Source organism: Mixophyes fleayi, chromosome 6 (genome assembly GCF_038048845.1).
Source record: "Mixophyes fleayi isolate aMixFle1 chromosome 6, aMixFle1.hap1, whole genome shotgun sequence".
Taxonomy (NCBI): Eukaryota; Metazoa; Chordata; class Amphibia; order Anura; family Limnodynastidae; genus Mixophyes; species Mixophyes fleayi.
The window spans coordinates 23169280-23191779 of NC_134407.1; the positions used below are offsets into that span (position 1 = coordinate 23169280).

The 22500-nt window shown below is 38.2% G+C and overlaps 1 protein-coding gene across 19 annotated transcripts in view; it reads right to left on the reverse strand.

Moving 5' to 3' along the window:
- EBF3 (EBF transcription factor 3) overlaps positions 1-22500 on the reverse strand; it is a 123138-nt gene that overhangs the window by 14639 nt on the left and 85999 nt on the right. For 11 of the 19 annotated variants that reach the window (XM_075216023.1, XM_075216014.1, XM_075216027.1 and 8 more), the window contains exons 9-11: positions 21924-22057; positions 21305-21431; positions 1852-1940 (exon numbers count right to left, since the gene is read on the reverse strand). In XM_075216023.1, the coding sequence (XP_075072124.1) occupies positions 1852-1940; positions 21305-21431; positions 21924-22057 (350 nt within the window). The remainder of the gene's footprint in view (positions 1-1851; positions 1941-21304; positions 21432-21923; positions 22058-22500) is intronic. The other 8 variants (XM_075216022.1, XM_075216024.1, XM_075216016.1 and 5 more) reach the window with 1 other exon arrangement.

The window sequence follows — 22500 nt, forward strand, 5'->3', positions numbered from 1 at the left end:
TAAAACTCAAATTTTATATGCAAGTCGGTGGTAGAGCACCTCTAAAATAGTTGGGGTAAGTGGGAGAAATGCGTGGGGTTGCCTATAGGCATATTACACACACACCTATATATACCATATCTCTGTGGTGCCTATGAACCATTTTTTGCAAGGGTTGCATGTTTTCGGGTACATCAAAAAATGAGATGTACTGGGAACTCTTGGTGTGAGTAAACTGGTAAATAATAATAAAACATATTTTATTTTAGACCTCTGTTGCTTGATTTACAGAATTAGTGGTTTTAGATTAGACACACTAATACTATAGAACAGGGGTGGGCAAACCTGTCCTCAAGGGCCATATCCAGTTCATGTTTTTAGGATTTCTGTCTGTAGAAACAGGTGGGATAATTACTGACCCAGCCAAATAGATTAACTCAGCTGTACATGATTAAAGAAATCCTAAAAACATGAACTGGATATGGCCCTTGAGGACAGGTTTGCCCACCCCTGCTATAGAACATCATGTATAGAATCACATGATTATCGTGCATGTACAGCTAGAAATCGCTCCTTACATGTATTTTCTTTGTTCCAAAATCAAAGGGTATTCAATTAAAAGAGTAATAAAAGAATAAAAGAAAAAATAGAATGTTGTGACTGAACATCAGAATATAAATAATACTTGTAATCATATACAAAAGAGAACAAAGAAAAGGAACTTTCACGACACACATCAGAATGAAGTCTATGTGATGAGCGTCATGTACATAAACAACACCGGCAGCCTTTGTCTGGTGCATTTACATGAAAAGTCCCTCTAGATATTAATATGTGGACTTCATTTGCTAGCCTGCTAAATCAGGGACTTATAACAAAACCTTTGTAAACAAAAGATTAAACTGAATCGAGCTTTAGAAAATGAAAGGAAAACAGGAGCCCCATAATCACAGATCAGAGTGGAGCTGGTTAGATGGAAATCACTACAGGCTAGTGGAGTGGAAAATGTTTAATTGAACTATTTCATTATGCAGGAAGTTTACGTTCCCCTAGCAGAATCGAAATACTTCTATTATCCCCCCCCCCTCTTTCTTTAAATAAGTGTTTCATTCTGTTACTACATGCAGATACTCCTTCTTTCTGTAATGAGCGGACTTTGTCGGAAAAACATATTTCCAAAATGAAGAGCAGCTACTGAGCCATCCTTGTGATAGTGACACAATACTGACTTTTACTGCCATTGTATATTAGCGTGTAGCTAAATAATTCTAGGGGCTAAATGTATCAAGCCTTCTAGAAAGGAAAAGTGGAGGTGTATCCCAGAGCAACCAATTAGATTCTAGCTATCGTGTTCTAGAATGGACTACATAAATGATAGCTAGAATATCTTTGGTTGCTTTGGGCAACACTTCCATTGTTTTTAATGCTGACTGTACAAAACATATTTAAAGTGTACCCACTGTCTACACATAGTGAAGAAAACCATATTCCAAATACCTCAGGCCTCAGTGGTGAAACTAGCTTCTGGTAAATTTATTTTCATTAATTCTAGTAATAGCAATAATGGCTGAGAACGTTTTATGCCAACTTCATTACTCTAAAACTTTCAATGCAAACCCCCAAAGAAATACCACTATGACTGGACTAAGCACTGGATGGAATCTGACAGAAGGATCTTTAGCATTCTTACAAATGACTGGTCCTTTAACAAGTGTACATAGATTTTTGCTTGGTCAGTGCTCAAACTGTGTGACCGGATCGTATGTTTATCTGATTTTGTCATGGATAAAGTCGACAAGAGGAAGTTACGTGTAATAAGCAACAAAAATATAAACAAAAAATAAGCAACACAAGTATTTATGAATCACTAACCTTTGGTAATCTTTCAGGGTCTCCCGGATGCCTTGGGATAACTTTTTGTAATCTCTGAAATCCGTAGTCTATGGTTGGTTCATTCAGGGCTAGAAAGAAAAAAAAAAGAAAAAGATTTTCCTGATTAAAAGTATATAACGTATATATAGATACAGAGTGAGAGAGAGTGAGTAGCCTCATGAAATTAATGTAACAAAATAAAACATCAAACTAACGGTATTGTCTCGGATTTCTTGATTTGATTACAGTGTGGTAAAGGTCCACTGTCTATCGACAAGATTCAGGCTTATTCACCCAATTAGCCTGTAATACTCTATCTAAAGCTGGGTACACACTACACGGTTTCCGTCCAATAATCGGCTCAACCAGCCGACATACGACCGCTCATTCAAAAGTCGGGTCAGTGTGTGTAGTGACACGATGGTCGAAAGTCTGCCCAAATGGACGATTGTCGCCTCATTTGGTTGGTCGTACCGTTAAATATTTTCGTTCCAATCTCGTTTCCGTTGTGTAGGGTGTATAAACTTCCGACCGATCCACGACGAAATTGCAATCATTGCTCATGACAGCATGGCTGTAAAAAGTCGCTAAAGGGACGTCCGCTCTTCCCTTTATCGTCTTAAGCAAGGCTAGTGTGTATGCAGTCCATGGACCGAGCGATCGGACCATTGATCGCATGTAAAATCGATCGACATAAAAAGTTGGTGGAAAATTCTGTAGTGTGTACTCAGCTTAAGCTTTAGGTCTGCACGATTAGCTAATTATAGTAATAAAGCTAGCTGTATGGCAACACGTTAAAAAAGAGACAGGCCACTGCAGCCCCCCTCATTCAGGGACATTTATCCCAACACCAAAACTTTATGTAATGCCCTCCTTATAGCTGTGTGCAAGCATATTTATAAAGTACAAAACAATGTTGACGGAAGTATCTCTTTAGGTATGAGATCAAGGAGTGACAAGCCAGGTACTATCGCAGTTTTGTAGTCTTAAATGGGATTATGGTGGAACTTGACAGCAAAGTACTTTCTTACCGCTTTACAATTCATCTGCTGTGTAACTGAAGTGCTAGCGAATACAGATAAGGACAATAAACTAACCCCACAACAGAACAAGGAAGACGCTAAAGAGAAGATCTGCAGGCCATACTCTATATTGCATACAGACATGATACAATGACTATATCAAGCAGTGTTTTCCATACTGGCTGCAAATTTATGGATAACTGGCAATTATGACATATGCCTGGCTATAGCCCGTTTCAGATTTATCCCTGTGGTCCTTTTTTTTTTTTTGTCTAGCATATTGCCTGAGCACAAACCAGACAGGAGGTGCACTTAATCTTGCAAAGCTTTAATAATCTGTGAATGGCTGACTACAAACTGATGTAAGGCACTATCATTCTACTGCTGCAATCCACTAGCCTGGTGAAATTGCAGGCCACAAATAGTAATTAATCTCTTTTTTTCGCCCCCTCAAATTGTAATTTTGACTATGAACTGCGCTCGGTCGTAAATCAGCAGTACACGCTGCTGTGTACGGTGCATGAATCATTGTCCTGAGTATGTTAGACTGCACACATTGTGTTTAACAAGCTCTATAAGAAGTCATAGGGCTTCATAATAGCAGTGCCAGACTCAAACAAAACACAAGCCCGAAGGCCAACGCACTAAAGTTAAGATGAAAATACTTATTAGTGTATATTACTTTGCCATACCGGTATAATCTTTATCCCAGTAACTCTTTGGTTGAAGAGTAAAGAATTAATCAAAGCTCTTTGTTTTGTCTGACAAAAGAAAATATCTCTCTTTCACTCATGGCTCCAATGGCAGTGGTAGACGTTTACACCCCGTCAGTCAGCCTGATCCCAGAATAACCGAATCGGTGTCCAATTTCTCAGTTCGTGCTAGATTGCGTGGTGCCGAATCAGTAGGTGGTTTTTGGGCGTTGGGACCATAAATCGCCATGTTTTAAAAGCTTAGTGGAAAAAGTGGTTAGCCAACAGGTAGTCGAAACTGTAGAAACTCTTGTATCTTTTAATGTTGTATTACAACTAACCCAAAGTAGTGTTCTAGAACTTTGTGTAGGAATGAAATATTTAAAATAAAACCTATTGAGAATAATTAGTTATGATCACTAACAAGTGCTTCACTTATTTGTCTAAACATCGAACGCTCATCTTGCAAAGAGTCCTTGCTGTATGCACTCGATAACATGACAGAAAGTTGAAGACTGCAATTTGATTTGACATTCCATCATGTATTCCGGAGACAAAGGTCCACATAGGAATGTGAAGTAAGACATTTTCTTGTTAATAAAGAATTGATCCAATGTATTGATTTTACATGACACGGCTTTTGCAACGATTTCAGCCTTTTTTTTTTTTTTTTGTCATCATCCTTTCTCTCTCTACAGCAAATAGTCAAGGCTCCTCAAAAAATACCTTGGCATCTGTGACACAGCAGAACACCTAACGCTCTCTGATGCATATTCCATATATATGGGGCCCACTTCATAATCAGGTCATTAATCATCCCAAGCTGTCAGTGCTGACTGTGGGGACAATTTGTCATGTCTCTGGCTGTGGCCTACACAAGTCTGCACCTCTATGGTCCCACACAATATGTTTTAACTCCTGTTTGGGCAAACAAGAGCAAAAAAAAAAAAAAGCCTTAAGGGGAAATTATAAGAGTAAGAGTAAAAATGTCCCATATAGTAAACAATTAGACGCTACTTTTCATAGTCTACAATTAGAATGTGTTTGGTTTTTGTGGTTTGTCGCTCCTTATCTTTCACCAGCTTTTAAAAAGTGCCCCCCCCCTCTGTGATTTCCAAAAAGCGTGAAAAAAAAGAGAGATTCTTATTCTTTTGTAACATGCCAGTTTCCTCCACATCTACCTAATTACTGTGACTGTTTGACTTAATGAAGTTAGCGTGATGAAAGGTGGTCAAGAAAAGATAGATGGCTTCGAGTTATTGATTTCATGCAAATGTTTGTGACAGGTGACAGAAGCATTAATGCAGGCTTTATGACTCGTAATAACTATGAGCTTTCATCTCGCAACAGATATTTCCATACGTTTGAGATGCATTTACGGAGCTTTGTAAATGTAATAGAGTGTGTCATCGCAACCCGTCTCTAGATTCTGAACGTGTCGCTTTGCACAATAACAGAGGCTACGACACTACCTTTCATTGCTGCTGTAATGACATGTGATGTAGTTTAGCTATGTTATATCTTGAATAGAAGGTACAGTGTTTGCATCCATCCAATTTTCTCAACGTGCACCCAATTCTTGAAGACAGCCATTGTGAGCTAACATCCAACTAATCAGTCTGCACATGATGTCATTGCCTACCATCAATTCACTATACTGAAAGCATTATATATATATATATATATATATATATATATATATATATATATATATATATATAGATAGATAGATAGATATGCACACACTGTAATAATTCAGCCAATCGATTAACTAGGAACCAGTCATATAACCAATATTGCAGACTGACAAATTTACTAGGACCTGACGACATAACTGCTAGGCTGCATCCTCAAACGTCTGCTCCCTCTGTGCATAGCTGACCGTGCACTCTAAGGGCTAGATTTACTAAACTGCGGGTTTGAAAAAGTGGAGATGTTGCCTATAGCAACCAATCAGATTCTAGCTGTCTTTTATTTAGTGCATTCTACAAAATGACAGCTAGAATCTGATTGGTTGCCATAGGCAACATCTCCACTTTTTCAAACCCGCAGTTTAGTAAATATACCCCTAAGTGATGTGGGGTTTAATATTGTTTTTCCGCCACCCAGTTGCTTAAGGAGGTTACTACACGGGTGCCCTTTTCATACCTTAGAAGGTAAAAGTATCACTAACTTAGATTTCTGCATTAAGACGTGACATTTTTATGATGCTGTACCCCATGAATGGTAAGCTTAAGACAACTGCCTCAGGCTGCCTCACTATATAGGTAACGCCCTGCTCATACCCACTTCACTGGAGAAAAAAAAACCTGTAAGGCTTCGTCGCTCAAGCTCACCCCACTTAGGCTGGAAAACACAACATATGGCCACATCTAGCAGTAAACGGGAGTTTGTATGTTTTCCCCGTGTTTGCGTGAGTTTCCTCCGGGTGCTCCGGTTTCCTCCCACACTCCAAAAACATACTGGTAGGTTAATTGGTAGCTAACAAATTGACCCTGGTCTGTGTGTGTGTGTGTCAGGGAATTTAGACTGTAAGCTCCAATGGGACAGGGACTGATGTGAGTTCTCTGTACAGCGCTGCGGAATTAGTGGCGTTATATAAATAAATGATGATGATGATAACTTTGGTAATGTAGAGTAGAGATGAGCGGGCTCGGATTCCGCTAATCCGAGCCCACCCGAACAGTGCGGATCCGAACGGGATCCGAGCACTGTTCGGATATTTCCGGCGGGCAAAAAATTGAAAACGAGGCTCTGTCGTCCAAGTCTCGCGTCGAATCTCGCGAGGGGTGGGAGGGAGGGCCCAGAACAATTCCATCTTGTACCTCTTTTTTTGGCATTATGTGCTCAAGCTACCTCGGTGCAACCTTTTGGCCTAAAAACAATATTGTGAGGTGTTCAGAAAAGACTGGAAATTAGTGGAAATTATTGTTATTGAATGTTATGGAGGTTAATAATAGCGTAGGAGTGAAAAAAAACCCACAAACTGGTTTTTAGCACTTTTTATGTTTTTTTCAAAATAAATCCGAATCCAAAACCTTAAATCCGACCCAAAACCTTTCGTCAGGTGTTTTGCGAAACAAATCCGAACCCAAAACCTCAAGCAAATCCGAATCCAAAACACAAAACACGAGACACCAAAAGTGGCCGGTGCACATCCCTAATGTAGAGTAAGGTCAAACAAGCTGAATTCACCACCTGTTCAAACTTGCCCCACTTAGACTGGAGAGGGTAACTATCCCAGGCTCTACCCATGAAGGCTACGCAGCAGGGCACACAAGAAAATAAATACCTCTATCTTTCTGCACTATGAGGGGTGAGATCTCCCTGGCAGAATCTTCAAGTCAAGTCGGAAACCTAAGACCTTTACCACAAGTGTAATAAATCCTGAATGTGTTGAGTTTACAAGCCAAGGAGTCCAGCAGAGCCAGGGCAAAGGCACTGGCACGTCCCAGTCACACAGTACTGAGCTAGGCCAATCAATACCACTTTCCTGTTTTAGAACTGGGTAATTATGAGGTGGAGAGATTGCCTGACCTTTCACCTGCACTGCATTACTTTGCTGATATTAAGATAAATTGCCTGATTTTGGGTAAACATATGCTGCAATTCAAACTGTCAGCACTGGTTTGCTCAGGGATAATTTGTATTGATCTTCCCAGCTTCTTCCCAATTTTGCTTACTGACCTCGTGGATAATTAGAGAAAGGAGCCTTGGGTAACTTAAGAGTCATGGCTGGAGAAGAATTACATGAAAGAATACGGCAGAGGGTGTTTATAATAATATATGTGGACTTTGCACTGTGCGAGTTATTTGTCTATCTGAACGTACTACATGACCTCCTTGCAAGAACACTAAAATTAGATATCAAATGCCACGATCTTCATTCAGAATGCTCTGTATAAATATTATCCAATTACTATCATAAAGTCAGTTTAACATTTAAATCTGGGCATAATATGTTGTGAGTAGGGCTTGTTACAAAATTTGTGCGTCCTTATCCAGTTTCCACTCCTACAAACCCCCCAAAACAGAATTTGCACTATTGCGCATTTTTTGAAAGCAACGCACTATATATATAGCAAAACCGCAAGTGCTCCATTAAGCCGAATGTATAGGATATTGGTTGGCTGTACATTAAGCATCTGAGGACAAATGCATTTTTATTTAGAGATACTTCTACATATGCGTCACATCTGCACAATGCATGTACTTAATCCTAACAGTAATGAATACTAGGCCTCTGATTTACTAAAACCAGTCTAATTGATGTAAAAAAAAAAAAAATGATGGTATATAGATCTTTGAGCATTAGGACAATTATATCACTCAAGATATGACAGATTCCTAGCGTGTTGTAGCAGAGGTAATAAAGCGCGCATCCCATGTGAAATATCACTATATTAACAATGCCATAAGATATTAACATTCATCATTTAATGGGAGGCCTTTTATCTGTTTGAAATACATTATTCGTCCTTTTAGAGATAAACTGTATTAATATCCATTTGAGCAGGCTACTGTGGCCTAATGCATAGTAATTTTTGTTGGAGAGCTGCTATTTTAGAATAGGAAAATTACACAGCAATAAAAAGCTGAATGGAGAAGGGGATCTGAAATGGCTAGAATCACATTCCATGCCAAATGAGGCAATCAGACAGCCTCTGAAAGGAGCAGATATCCTGTTATCATATGCAGGCCGAGATCCAGAAGCTGGTCATACAAATAGGGTCTGACATGACCAAATACACTCAATGATTCCTAGAGGATGAAATAGCCTACAGCTCCAGACAGATACATATTTAAATACTTCTGAGTGCTTTGGAGTTAATCTGTGAGCTCTACATGCATTCAAGTCATAAAGAGGAGAAACAAGCTAAATATTTAAGTCACTCTGGTGTACTTGGGGGATTAATCATGGCGCAATTGATAAAATTTTAACGGCGTGTGATGTCAGTTCACGTTGCGAGAGCTAAACCCAACAAGGCAGTGGAAGTCAGTATGGGGCTATCAGCTTGCAGCTTTGACCAGAAAAAAAATATTGTCTATCGCTGATTGTTATTTCTCTTTCCACTAATAATATCAATAGAACTTTTATAATAATGTGTTTATTACTGAATAATCCAGGTCAGGTGAGGTGAATCTAGGTTTGGAATAAATGAATTAATTAAAAAAATATATGTATATCCTTTGCATTCATGTTCGTAGTAAGTGGGATATAGTTTATTTTAATGTAAGCTTTACACTTTTATTGTTAGAGCGCAAGGCTTAAACATAACAAGTGTACTATATGTGGTTAGTAAAGCTCCAGCATGTTGTACATCGTTAGTAAAGGTTCTGTATATTGTACATAGTTAGTAAAGGTTCTGCACAGTGTATACAGTTGGTAAAAGTTCTGTATATTGTTCATAGTTAGTAAAGGTTCTGCACAGTGTATACAGTTGGTAAAGGTTCTGTATATTGTTCATAGTTAGTAAAGGTTCTGCACAGTGTATACAGTTGGTAAAGGTTCTGTATATTGTACATAGATAGTAAAGCTTCTGTACATTGTACATGGTTAGTAAAGGTTCTGTACATTGTACATAGTTAGTAAATGTTCTGTACATTGTACATAGTTAGTAAAGGTTCTGTACATTGTACATGGTTAGTAAAGGTTCTGTACATTGTACATAGTAAAGGTTCTGTACATTGTACATAGTAAAGGTTCTGTACATTGTACATGGTTAGTAAAGGTTCTGTACATTGTACATAGTAAAGGTTCTGTACAGTGTACAGTGTATACAGTTAGTAAAGTTTATGTATATTGTACATAGATAATAAAGGTTCTGTACATTGTACATAGTAAAGGTTCTGTACATTGTACATAGTTAGTAAAGTACATTGTACATAGTTAGTAAAGGTTCTGTACAGTGTATACAGTTAGTAAAGGTTCTGTATATTGTACATAGTTAGTAAAGTTTATGATATTGTACATAGTTAGTAAAGATTCTGTACAGTGTATACAGTCCATAAAGGTTCCGTAGATTGTACATAGATAATAAAGGTTCCGTAGATTGTACATAGATAATAAAGGTTCCGTACATTGTACATAGATAATAAAGGTTCTGTACAGTGTATATAATTGATGAAGCTTTGGCTCATCTTTTAGACTACTTATATATTAATGTATTCTTACAAAGTTGGAAAAAACAGGAATGCTGTAAAAAAAATAATGGAGGAATTTCTGTCCTGTTGTACAACGATCGGCCTTGTGGTTTTAATTGGTTGCTCTCAAGCCATTGTGCAGCGGTTCCCAGACTTCCATTTAGCGGTGTGGTTGGAAATAGAGAGGAAAATGTGTAATGCAGGAAGCAAGCTTCTTTTAGCACTGACATGCTATTGTTTAACAAGTGTGCAAGCCAGAAAGAGATATAAGGAATCTGGAGCTGACACACATTTTCCTTCTGACAGAAAAAGCCCTGACTACAATAATAATAACAGGAAGGCATTCATTTGCTTTATTCCAGCTGCTGGTTGCAGCCATTAAACGAGTTCCAGTTTCATTTCAATAATGATCATCTTCCTGTAACTTCCCAATCAGGCATTTGTCATAATGCAGTCATTTTCTGGTTACGAACAGATCCTCCTAATGAGGTAGTTTTTCACATTAGAAGCATAACTACATAATAAGAACATCTGCAGATCCCTTTTAAGGGACAGGAGAGAGCGTCAATTAAAAGAAAGAAAGAAAAAAACCACATGAGGGGTTGTTAAATAAGACACAACAGTCTTTCCTAACAGTAGCGTCTCTTGTACTTGGAGCCGTCTCAGAGCCCCGCCACCTGACTGGATAAGCACAGGTTGTAATGTGTAAAAATTAAATAAAGTAAAATTAAATTGCTCAATTCAGAGACATTCCTCTAGAGGGTGTTAGTGATTTCAGTGACAAAGTGCTATTTGCTGACAAGTAGTTTACACATTAACCGGCAGAATCCAATGGGGACAGATGCCAATAGCAATTATATCACCTTGAGGTTATTAAATGTCCTACTGATAAGTAAGTAGGTGAACTTGACCAGGTGTTAAAGACTGCTGTGTTCAAATGATTGTGCGCTAAAGAACGTCTCTTTATCCTCCTGGATGCTCTCTGAAAACGATCTGATTTCAGCAATTACTTTAAAGAAAACAAGTGGCATAAAAACCACTTCATTGCATAGGGCAAAAAAAACAAAAAAACAGATCTCATAAAATGTACATCCCCTGATCTTTAAACTTCGTCTCAGGGAAGAAAAAAAAATTCTACCTGATCCCAAAATGCTGTTTTGTCCCCAAATCCACCCCACAAAGGAAGAAAGAACAAAAAAAAAAAAGGGTGGAAATAATAATAAGTCTTTCACTTTATCATCAACTGTCTCTACCAAGTGCATTTCATCTATAAGAAATTCAGATGCTTGGGAAATTAAAATTTCAAAGATCTGCTGGAAAAAAAAAAAAAAAATCAATGCGTTTAGATCAATGCTCATAGAAATTTCATGAACTTTGAACCAATGTGAGCATGATGATGAGAAGTGGCCGGATTCTCATGTTGCTGATAGTTCCCCGCGCAGATGAAATACAGCCTACGGGGCTGTGAAGCGGTATACATTTCACAAAGGCTCCACTTTAATATTTTGTCAGACAGATAAAAAAAAAAAAAAAAAAAAAAGAAATTAATTTTTAGTCTATTTCGGTAACAAGTGCATAGGTTGAGGTGAAAAAAAAGAAAACCCTTTCAGGTGACGTGTTGTAGCACCGGTTTCTTAATGCTTTCTACATTAACGCTGCAAAGAAATGAAATCAGCTCCCTTTGCAGCCGATCGCAGGTGCAAATTAATATTGTAAAATGAGGATCAATACATGGACAGGGCAAAATCAATAGTGGCTAAATTATTGCTGCGTTTTCCTCCTCATTCAAGATGAGTTGTGTTTTCCTCTCAAAGTCAATACTTTGCAGCTTTTCTCATTAATTTCTCAATAAATTTGGCAATGAATTTCAATCACAGGACTCGGCAGGGTAAGCCGAGCATGGTGAGGTGCATAGGAGACACAAAAGCACGGAGGGGCTGAAGGCATCATTCATTCGGAGGCAGCCTTGCTTGTTGAAGCAGGACTAATATCCTTGACTTAGTAAGTCTAAAACCTACAGGCTATTACAACCTATTTAGTGTAAAAATGTAAAAGAGGATTTGATCCTATTGTGTTTCATTTTGACAAAGAGCTGGAAGAAATTGCACCTTAAAGAAGGAGTTCGCCTTCATGCAGTAGTCTTTGTACCCCTATGTGATCATAGGCACCTCCAATTCCCACCTGCTGTTTCTCTATGACACAGTATTGATAGTAAATCCCCCCCTCCTAGCCGAGGACACTGCAATGACCAAAGTCACTTAAAATAGAAAGGGGGTTCCTATCAATTCAGATGTTTTCACAGGACACATAATTGTTCATCTGATGAATGTTTAGTTGTATGTAAAACAAAGTGTGGATTGTGCTTGGGGACACAAATGAATCATATTCACGTTCTAAGCCAGTGATGGTCAACATGTGGCCCTCTGAGCTTTCAGGTCTCCAGGTTCTTCCTGCTTTATTGACAGATTCCTTTGTTGCAACTGGTAACACTTGTTTAAAATGCTTGCCGATCGGTATCTCTTTCTTTGATTTAATGTATTGTTTTAACTTATTACTGGGATTAAGGGTAATGTGTGGCCCTTTTGAAGATTAGAGGGCCGCAACATGCGACACCCGAAGTGCATCAGGTTGCCCACCATTGTTCTAAGAAGTACCATTTTCTGAAATGGAGTGTGGACTTATATAAAAGAAAAAAACAATATAAGAACAGAACATAGAGTGAACCTTGGTGGAACTTCTTCTTTGTCAGGCATTTACCTTACAAAAAAATTTGCATCTGATGGGCACGTTGGCGCCTTGACGGGCATAAACAGAACAACCGCAAGAAGCCGTCACAAAACAAACAAGCCGTCATGCCGTAGCACAGTGTAGAAACTAAAAGCAAACACTGCCCATGTAGGATGACACCTTTATTAAAGAGATTGCAAGCATCATTAATCTGTTTACATGAAACGGACAGCAAGCTCTTCAGGGAATCAACAGGCTTAATTGCAATTATTTCTTTTTTTAGCTTAAAAGCACTGTATTGTGGATTTGTGTAAATAAACATATGCATAAGCAGATCTCTGTTACCGCTGGGCAAGAATTAAAATTTGGCCTAAGAAACTTATCTGTGAAGGCCCGCTAGAAAAATATCGAAGGAAGCCAATCTAAGGCCACTGATAATCTGGTGTACATATATGAGACTGGAAACAGAATATAGGCAGAGGAGAAACCAGGTGTTACAGTGAGACTTCGGAAGAGGTGGCTTATGTGAACGGGACAATATAAAAATCACAAATGTCATGTGACACTGAGCACGGAAACGTAACGGCTCAATTTCCCTCAGTTACAGTAAAGGATTTACTAGTGGACAGCTACTGTTTTGTGCTCACACAATGATGATTACACTCCAGTTTGTTTGTATCAGAGCTACTGAATCTACCAATCCCAGCCCTGCAGGTACGGAAGTCATAAAGTGACCTATCAGTTGCACGGACTTCAGAGGTACACACCATGCCTTCTGGCAAGTTGTAAGACAATATTTGAAACCGAAGCTCATGAGAGGTTACGCCACGGCCCACCACCGGATACTGGATGTATAAGTGGTGGTATTTTTACTTTAGAATATTGACTTAGTTTACCACCATTTAAAAAGACTTCCACTTTATTCCCTTTACTTTTATAGAATTCCTCTGATAGTGATGGGAACTTGGAGGCTAAGGAAGCTCAAAAACAAATCTATGCCACTTATGTCGTGCATTCATATTCTTACTTGTGTTCTATAGGACATTGGTCCATAGGAAAAATTACATTCTCAGACACTTGCAATGTGATATTCTTGTAAACAAAAACTGCATGGTTTAAATATCATGTAAAGACTGTAAAGACTGAGTGCAGCCCAGGTCTGACCAGATACACACAGAACAGTTATGTACAAGGTGCCATAGCACATTCCTCTTAGAACCTCCAACCTTCCTCGTTTCCATGTAACTATCTGGCTCTAGTGCTGAAAGTATTATTGCTTGAACTATATTGATGAGAGGGATAGATTACAACTGCAAAAAAACAGATAACTTAAACGAACATTAAATACAACAATGATAAAGTATTCTCCTACTGCACAAGCAAGTGCTTACACAACAGAACGGTTTTACTCACAGGTCCGCTAAAGCAGAAGTGCAGCCTGTATCGCTCTAGGAGGGGGATTTATCAAACATTCTACAAAAGCAACCAATCAGATTCTAGCTATCATTTATCTGGTACATTATGCAAAATGATAGCTAGAATCTTATTGTTTGCTATGGGCAACACCTCAACTTATTCTCTTTAGAAGGTTTGAAATATCTACCCCTAGGTGTTAAACTACACACCAAAAAGCCTCCAGTCTCTTTATGGGGTGGATCACACATCCCCTATTCCTGCTGTAGAGAAACTGAGGATGATGTGATTTGTGGAAGAACAGCGGCTGAGGAGCAGATGGTCCGTGCATTCTACACAATAAAACACACACACATTTGTAGATTAAAAACAGCAAAGCTCTACAACGTACAAAAAAATATATATATAATATAAAATGCATGCAAGTCAAGGATCCCAGTGACAGCAGAGCAGGTCAATTGAAGAGGTAATTTAATATCAAGTTAATTTAGTCTTTTGTATCCTTACAAGATAATCCTTGAAGTAACTTTTCAGTACAACATAACAAACACGAAAAAATAGTTTTATCCAAATACTGCAAAGAAATGGCTGTCATCACTACCAACCGATACGCCGGTAGATATTACATCTCGTAACACTGGGAGCATCAAACTTTGAAAGTTCACAAGAAAAGGAGATATCAATATTTAATCCAAAACAAAAATTCTCAACATGTATTGATTGGAACACAAATGACCTCTTTGTCCTTATTTTAAGACAGATGACTTCTCTGCTCGCTACTACATTATGTCACATTTGGCGTAGTCGACACCTTCACCTTGACTGGGAAAGTTGTTGATGTATCAATGGCCTGAGATAGCACAACTTAAAAATAAATAAAACACAACATCCTATCATGAAATAGAGAGACCCTCTTGGTCACAGCAACACAGCCAGGGAAAAAAATAAATAAAAGCATGATAGACAAATGTGTCTTGTTAGCAACAGCCAAAAAGCGCTTGACTTGTACTAATAACAAAAAGGCTATGTTGGTCACTGTGGGTTCAAAGACGAAGCACCCTGTCACCGACTAGCTTGGAAAATTAGCAAATAATGTTTCCTTTCCTTGATAAATGGTAGACAGTTCCCTCTCACCAATCATTTTTTAACATTTTGATGCATGTCTACGATCCCGCCGGAGGAACTGAAAAGTTTACCGGCCCTCAATTTTCCAATGATGAATGGGACACTGTAAATGTGTGATTTCTGTATGAGGTATAGTTCATTTTAAGCAATTCTAGTAAATGCGTGTCACTGATTAGGACAAATAGTCTGCTTGTGCAATAGCACGAATGGTATGTCTTATTCCTCAGACCTCCTCTGAGGCATAGAAGGAGAGAGGGGGGGGGCAAGGACAGAAATAGCATGGAAAATAAAAAGTAATCTGTCCATTTGCCGGAGCCTTTTACTATCCATTTGGAAAGGGCCGCGGACAAATCAAACGCATCAATCTATTTTGAATAACTGCATCGTATTAAAAGGTTATTGGTGAATACAGTCATCGGTATCTTAAATTGTCCCGGTGCGCCTTTTGCGATGTTTGCTTAAAAAGCAACAAACAAAAGGGCACCGATTCATTTAATATTTCATGAAGACAAGTAATATACCATTGTCAGCTTGATCAATGTCTTGCCAATAGAGAAACAGCCACGAACAGCTGCAGACTGGTCAGCTTCACAACAAAAGAGATTGCAGGACACACACAATGCCAGAGATCTCGACACTAATGCCATGGAGCTTTAATTACCAAACAAAAAAAAATCTACCAATACAATGCGTTTGGCAGCAACTTTAGCAGGGCCTGATGGCACAAAGAGGTTTTAAACGTGGTACAGAGGATTAGTAATAGCCCATTTACTAAATAACAACGTAGTTTTGATTTTTAACCATTGCACCGTTAAACAAAAAAAAAAGAGAAAACTTTGAGCTTTTTTCCCATTTCTATTCTCCGTTGTCTTTGGAAAATCTATGGCACTGGTCATATCGCACTTATGCACTGGGAAAACGGATGAAATTAATGTCATGCGTTTTTGGTGCGCATTCACAGAGCATAGGAGTGAACAAACCCTGAAACATCACTTTTAAAATATTGAAAATAACAATATTAACCCATTAATGAACAGGGCATTCTAATGCCCAGACTAAATTTCTTGATTAGCCGATTTTGCCAGTTTCACTTGGAATAACTTTTTTATTTCATAGTCTGCCCTGGCACATTTTTGGGGACAGATGGGGCTTTCTTGTAGTACCCATAGTGCAATAAATACATATAATTTATCCCAATATTTACTCTGCCTGTTCTCCTGCATATATGGTTACCAAATAGACGTGCTGTACACAATCTCTCACAAAGATATAGGACCAGGAACACAGTGTCATCATGGTGGAAGGAAAGAGCTGGCAGTGGTGGATGGATACATTTTGGGGGAGTTGACGCCATTTTTAAAGATTTGAAAGTTAATTCTGTACAACATTCACATATGAGTGTGTGAAACTCAGTATGAGTCAGAGTCACAGGCTTTTTGGTGTTTGGGGGAGAACCAGTGACTAAATCATTGTAGTCACATGGCTCTCATATAGAATTAAAGTAGAATGTTTTCATTTGCGATGTGTAGGTACCACCACAGCTAGGAAATGTATTCTTTAAAGGTTTCGCACAAAGTATTTTATTTGACCGAGTAAAGTACTTAGGGCCATCAGGTGTCACCATTGCTATTGACGTCATGGAGAGCATCTGATCTTTTCCTAGAGAGCATTAACGACATTGGCAGATGCTCACCGTAAGGAGGTAATAGCATAATGAACAGGAAGGGTATGGTGAGAAAAAATATAATACAAAACTATGCACTATTCTGTAATGAAGTTCCATTATAAAGTCCATTATATTTAATCAAGCATAACATATTAAAATAAGCATCTTCAATGCATTGACGTGGCTTATTTAAAAATGTTCAAGACGAATTAGTGTAAGGTGCATCCAGCACCTACACAAAGGAGCGCCAGACATTTTTTTTCTTGTATGTTCATGCGAAGGCATCTTATCAATTCACTAGGCATCACATTTATAAATGTACAAGACTCTACCTTGACTAAAGTGTCTCAGTGATGTTACTGGTTCCTAATAAATGGAGCCTGCATTCTCTATTATTCGCTATAATACCTATTAATTGTTAATTGTGCCTAGAAAATATCTACCTACAGTTTGTATAGAGGGCAGCTGCCCTTTAAGAGGAATCTATTTAATCCTTCTCGCACTTTATGTGAACATTCTATATTAATCATATACATTCTAAAGATGTTACTGAGGTCATTGTGGGCTATATGAGGCTCACAGATCAGAAACAGAAATCTGCTCCGGCTTAAACTATTTTAACCAGGCCTCCATGACTAATAAAGACAGGCCTTAAAGGGTTAACAAGAGCCAAGCCTGCTTCAAAGTATGAGTGGCTCTGTTACGTGAAGCAACAATTGGCAGGAGACAGACAATGCAATGTGTGTGGTGTGAACAAATGAAGTAGCTGTGAATTATGATGGAATAAAAATAGTATGATTTGTGGGAGGTAATTAGCAGTCATTTGGCTCTGCGAATACAAGTTATTTGTTTAAAGAGCGCTGACCTATGAGACAGCTAGTTTGTCTTCCCTGTGATGGGAAGGACTATTGACTCCAAACTGTGTAGCAGTGTCATTGATAGAATCACATTTGAATGCACACAAAAGATCGTTAAATTGGTCACTTCTCATGTTTCTCAAGTGGAATGGGAGCTAAACTATGTCATTTGTTGCAGGCCAGAAATCAAATGCATATATACAAGAGGCGCTGTTCCAGGCCTGAAATGCAATCAGTTTGCAGAGTGGACGGAAAAACACTGACAATTTGCTATCTAACAACAAAGCTAGTGAGTATAATTTTTGAAAGACACTCCTGATATTTTACAATTACAATTTTTTTCAGACACACTAATCTGTCTTCCTGGTCTAGGGAAACTGTCCTTTGAGAACTCTATCATTACCCCAGAAGGGGACTCCAGAAATAATTGGATTAGGACTAAAGATCAACTATTGGCCAGAAGAGCTGCCTGAAAATTACCCATCTCATGCACGTCTATAATAACAAGTCTGGAGAGAAAAGATTCAGGTCAACCTCGGAATAAACCAGCTTTGCCCCCCCTGTGCAACTTTGCCTCTCACACATAATTGTGTGCTACAATATAACGGGTGCAGGGTCTCACTTCACAGGAACTACTGGAATTTGGAGCTCAGGAACATCGTGTTCCACGAAGCATTGTATTGGAGTTTGATTACACTTTATAAATACTCTACATGATGCAGTTTGGTGATGTGTTTGGATTGTAAGATGCAGATCTAAAAGTATAGGGGAAAGAACTGTACAACTTTTCAGACAAAGAGGATCTATTTTGCTATTTAATATTCCATGGATATACCTGTGGAGTTCCCACTGATGCCATAGCTAATATGGTGATGTCATAGCTAATATGGAGCCTTAAAACCTTCTTTGGGACTTCCATGTCCTCACTGTGCAAATTGCTGATGCACAGATCTTTGCAATGACAACGGCACTACAGTAATCTGGACAGCTGTGGGACCATAAAATACCATATCACATGTTGTTCTTAAAGATGCTTAATGAGCATTTTGGCTGTAAACACCTTATAATTACCTTCAACAGTAGCTGAAGGAACGTAGAGGCATGACTTATAAAATTACTTGAAAATAATTTTTTTAGACATTGTGCGGAGTTGAACGCATGTATATATGCGTTTAAAAAAAACGTTCAACTTAAAAATAGTTCATTTACACCCATGTGATAAGTCGGTGGCATCTCAATTGCATTCGGGTCTACACCAGTAACATATGTGCCAGGATAATATCAGACGTACATCAGATATATTTACACATAACCAGGTCATAAGCACAAGAAAAGATCTTTAACTTTTGTTTTTTTGATAGCGAAACACATGTGTAATACAGCAGATATAATCTTCCTGCTTATGTACGAATAATAGTAGCAAAAAAACACTTAAATAATTACTCCCACAAAATCATAAAATACAGGCACAATTAATGAAGCAACCATATATACGCTTAGCCTAAAACGTGTTAAGAACCCTTATCCTAAGCATGGAGTTTCTCTTGCTCCACCGGGTGAGAGCAGAAGAGCAAACTATGAAATAAAGCTCAACAATAAGGGCTCTAAATGCACCATTAATCCTCCAAATACTTAATAATTTCCCAAAAATGCTACTCTCTACAAGTGAGGCCTAACTAAATGTCTATAAAAAAAATTTAAACATGCTTCATTTGTGATCTTGGATTATTTAACAGCTACGGGAATGCCAGATTATTGCATTTTGTGTGTGACTAATAGTTTGTTTATAATGAAGGGGAAGGAGACATCACTATATTATGTGCTGAATTAATAATCATGAGACTGTACCCGCTCACCAGGAATCAGTGCCTTATAGATATTATAGTCAGGAAGTGCCTCTGGTTCCTAGAAACTCAATGGGCTGCATATTCCTTCACATTAACTTGGAAATTCTGTAATTTTTTGGACCTATATGTTTCATTTAAATTTCTATTTTGACATCAAAGCAAATCAACTCGGTTGTTTTGCTCTATCTACCTAGAATTGTTATCATAAGCTGGACTTTTAGTCAGATGGTTTTAATTGTATGTTGTTTTTATTAATGGTGCTTCCAGAATTGTAGGCATCTTTATTATGCAATGTCAATACTCATATGCTATACAATAAATGCGTTTTATTTAATAATTGGCAAATGTGAGATCCTTAGAACTCGCACTATATCAGAGTTCATAGTCAAATTTAATACACTCTACAATTCCTCCAATCCTTTAATAACAAATAGCGCTGGATCAACCTCTCTTAATAGGCATGCTCCGACAAAATGGATGCCTCCAAGCAGAGGAGACAACTTTTTAAAAGTATTGGAGATGCTCAAGTCCACCGCATCCCCCTCCAACCCATATGACTGAAAAATGCCATCCATAGACATGGTTAGTGGCAGCACAAATAGGAGAGCTGTCTCCTATGCCTCAAAGATGTGTAGGTGACAGCTGGACTTGTACTGACAAACTTTTCTGTCCCGTTCAATTGTGTTTATTCTTTTTGCAGTTAATGTTGGTACAGAGTATGTTGAAGCTACAATTGGAGTGGCTTTTATTATTACACATTTAGTATACAACATGTATCCTCCAAATATCACCGACTATAACTGGCGCTTTTCAATTAAAAAAATGTGGTAGCAATCTAACTGACGAGCAATGAGACTGCTTCATCTGTACATAGCTGATATAAAATAATAATAATAATAATAATAATAATAATAATAATACACAACACTGTAAAACGAGGCTAAGTAAACTTTTTTAAAAAAATATTTTTTATAATATTAGTAATACATTTATTCAAACTTTAAAAAAATAAACCAGAAAAATCTGTCCCAGTGTGTGAATGGCAAAAAGATTTTAAAAAAAAAAATGATACAATGTTTTACTTAATACCAGTATATTGCCAGTTTATTCGCTCCAATCTAGAAGGCAATATACTATTAACTGGCAATTACATACAGAATGATTGTTAATTCTTCTCTTAAGTGCAAGCCGCTTGAAAATTGTTATCTCTCTCTAATTTTTGACCTTTTTACAACAGGGTGAGGTGCGCTGGGAATACAAAAGACCAGTAGAAAATAGCTGGACATGTCATTTGTGACTCACTCTTTTAATTCACCGTGCTAATCAACTGAACTGCCACATTCTCCCAAGGTAATTGTATCTTTATAATTGTTGAAAGGAGCAGGCAGTACAGAATGGATAGTCTGGGTTTGTCCTTTTCTTAGCATAATGAGAAACTGTGCCGTCAGTATTTGTTACTGTAAGAAGCTCTAAAAATAAAGAAGACCTTATTCTCCCTCTATTTACTGAGCACTTCAGATTTAAGTACTTTATAAAGCGCCTGGTTATCACACTGCTCTCTTGTTTCATTATCTGGAGGCCTTCTTGCCCTATGCTACATCTCATACTGAGAAGGTTAAATGTTACTGAGGCTGAGAACACAATATACTCTGATAGGAACCAGATGCCCACAATACAACATCGCTCCCCGTTTAAAACACCACGTCATTTTCTCTTTCTGAAACTCTCAGGTCAGGGCACTCTCGTCAAATATATAATATATGGGCAAATGCCGATTTCGGTTTAATTTTTAGACCAGAGAATACGTCACGTCAATAACAGAATGTTCGCTAAAGCAACACAATTCCGTTATGTATTCAAGGCTGAGCGAGAATTCTATAGCAGATGGTAACACTATAGCAAAAGTTGTGGAGCAGAAATAAAATAAATACATATATATTGGTGTATAAAATAAACTTACCAGTATAAACAAATCGTCCAGGGGCGCCTTTACAGAACTGCTTGGATTTGTAGGAAAGTGTAACCTCCACAACGCCAGGAATGTGTCTGGGTGGGGTCTGAACTCTGATGGCGTGGGGTGTTATCAGCTAAAAGTATTACATAATAAAAAAAGAAAAAAGGTCTCAAAATCGCAAACCACCAATCTCATGCAGTTACCTACTGTAAGCCGCACATTGTACACATAAATACATACTTAAATTAACTTAAAGTTGCTAAAAGTTGGCTGGGGGGGGCGGGAAATGATCTGCAAGTGATCCCTGAATTGGTTTGCAGGAAAGGCCACAGGGCATGATTCATATGAAAATTGCCTCCATATGGCTACGCCAATAGCTGCTTCTGGTAATTTCTTAACACTAATTGACCAATTGTGCTCCAAGGCATATTTCAGCTCTCCACTAGGGGGCCTCGGCTACGTTTCTCAGTGGCCAATCTGCTGCCACTTGTGAATTCATGGATAAAAAGGGAGTTTGAAATAAAACCTCTTGATACCGCTTGTCAATTGACTATTGACAGCTTGTTGGGAAATCAGTGGTGGAAAACAGGCTACAGTTCAAAGCCGGCTGATTTGTATTGCTTACCTCGCTCCACACCAACATGGTTCCAAATACCACTTGTAAACCATCAAAGAAATTATCTCCGATAATGATGACCGTCGCTCCGCCAGTAGTCCAGCCTTCACTGGGGCTGATCGCTTTTATGCATGGTGTAGCTGCTTGAACAAAGTAAGGAGAGAAAAGAAAAACAGAGAAAAAGCAGAGAGGAGAATATTAGTTTTGCTTTTTCCTTTGCTTTGTTTTCTATACCATATCTCAATGCCAAATGACAAATCATAGTTGAAAAGCACAATGTTGAAAAAAAAAACCCCAAATGCATGATATTTTTCTGTACAAGACATACATAAAATAAATAAAAGAGCAGTCATACATCAGCATGGAAATGTATTTAAAGGCAACTGTTACATGTTTTATAAAGCAAAGGCCAAGTAGATTGCTAGTGAGCAAGAGAAATGGCTTAATACGGCAAATTATGTGTCAAAGCAAATATGGCTATTACAAATGATTAAGCGCGGCGTGCATGCCGATGTATCTGCTGTACTGTACAGATCTAAGCTCAGTCAATCACAAGGCTTGTTGAATGAAATGGAAGAGCAAATGT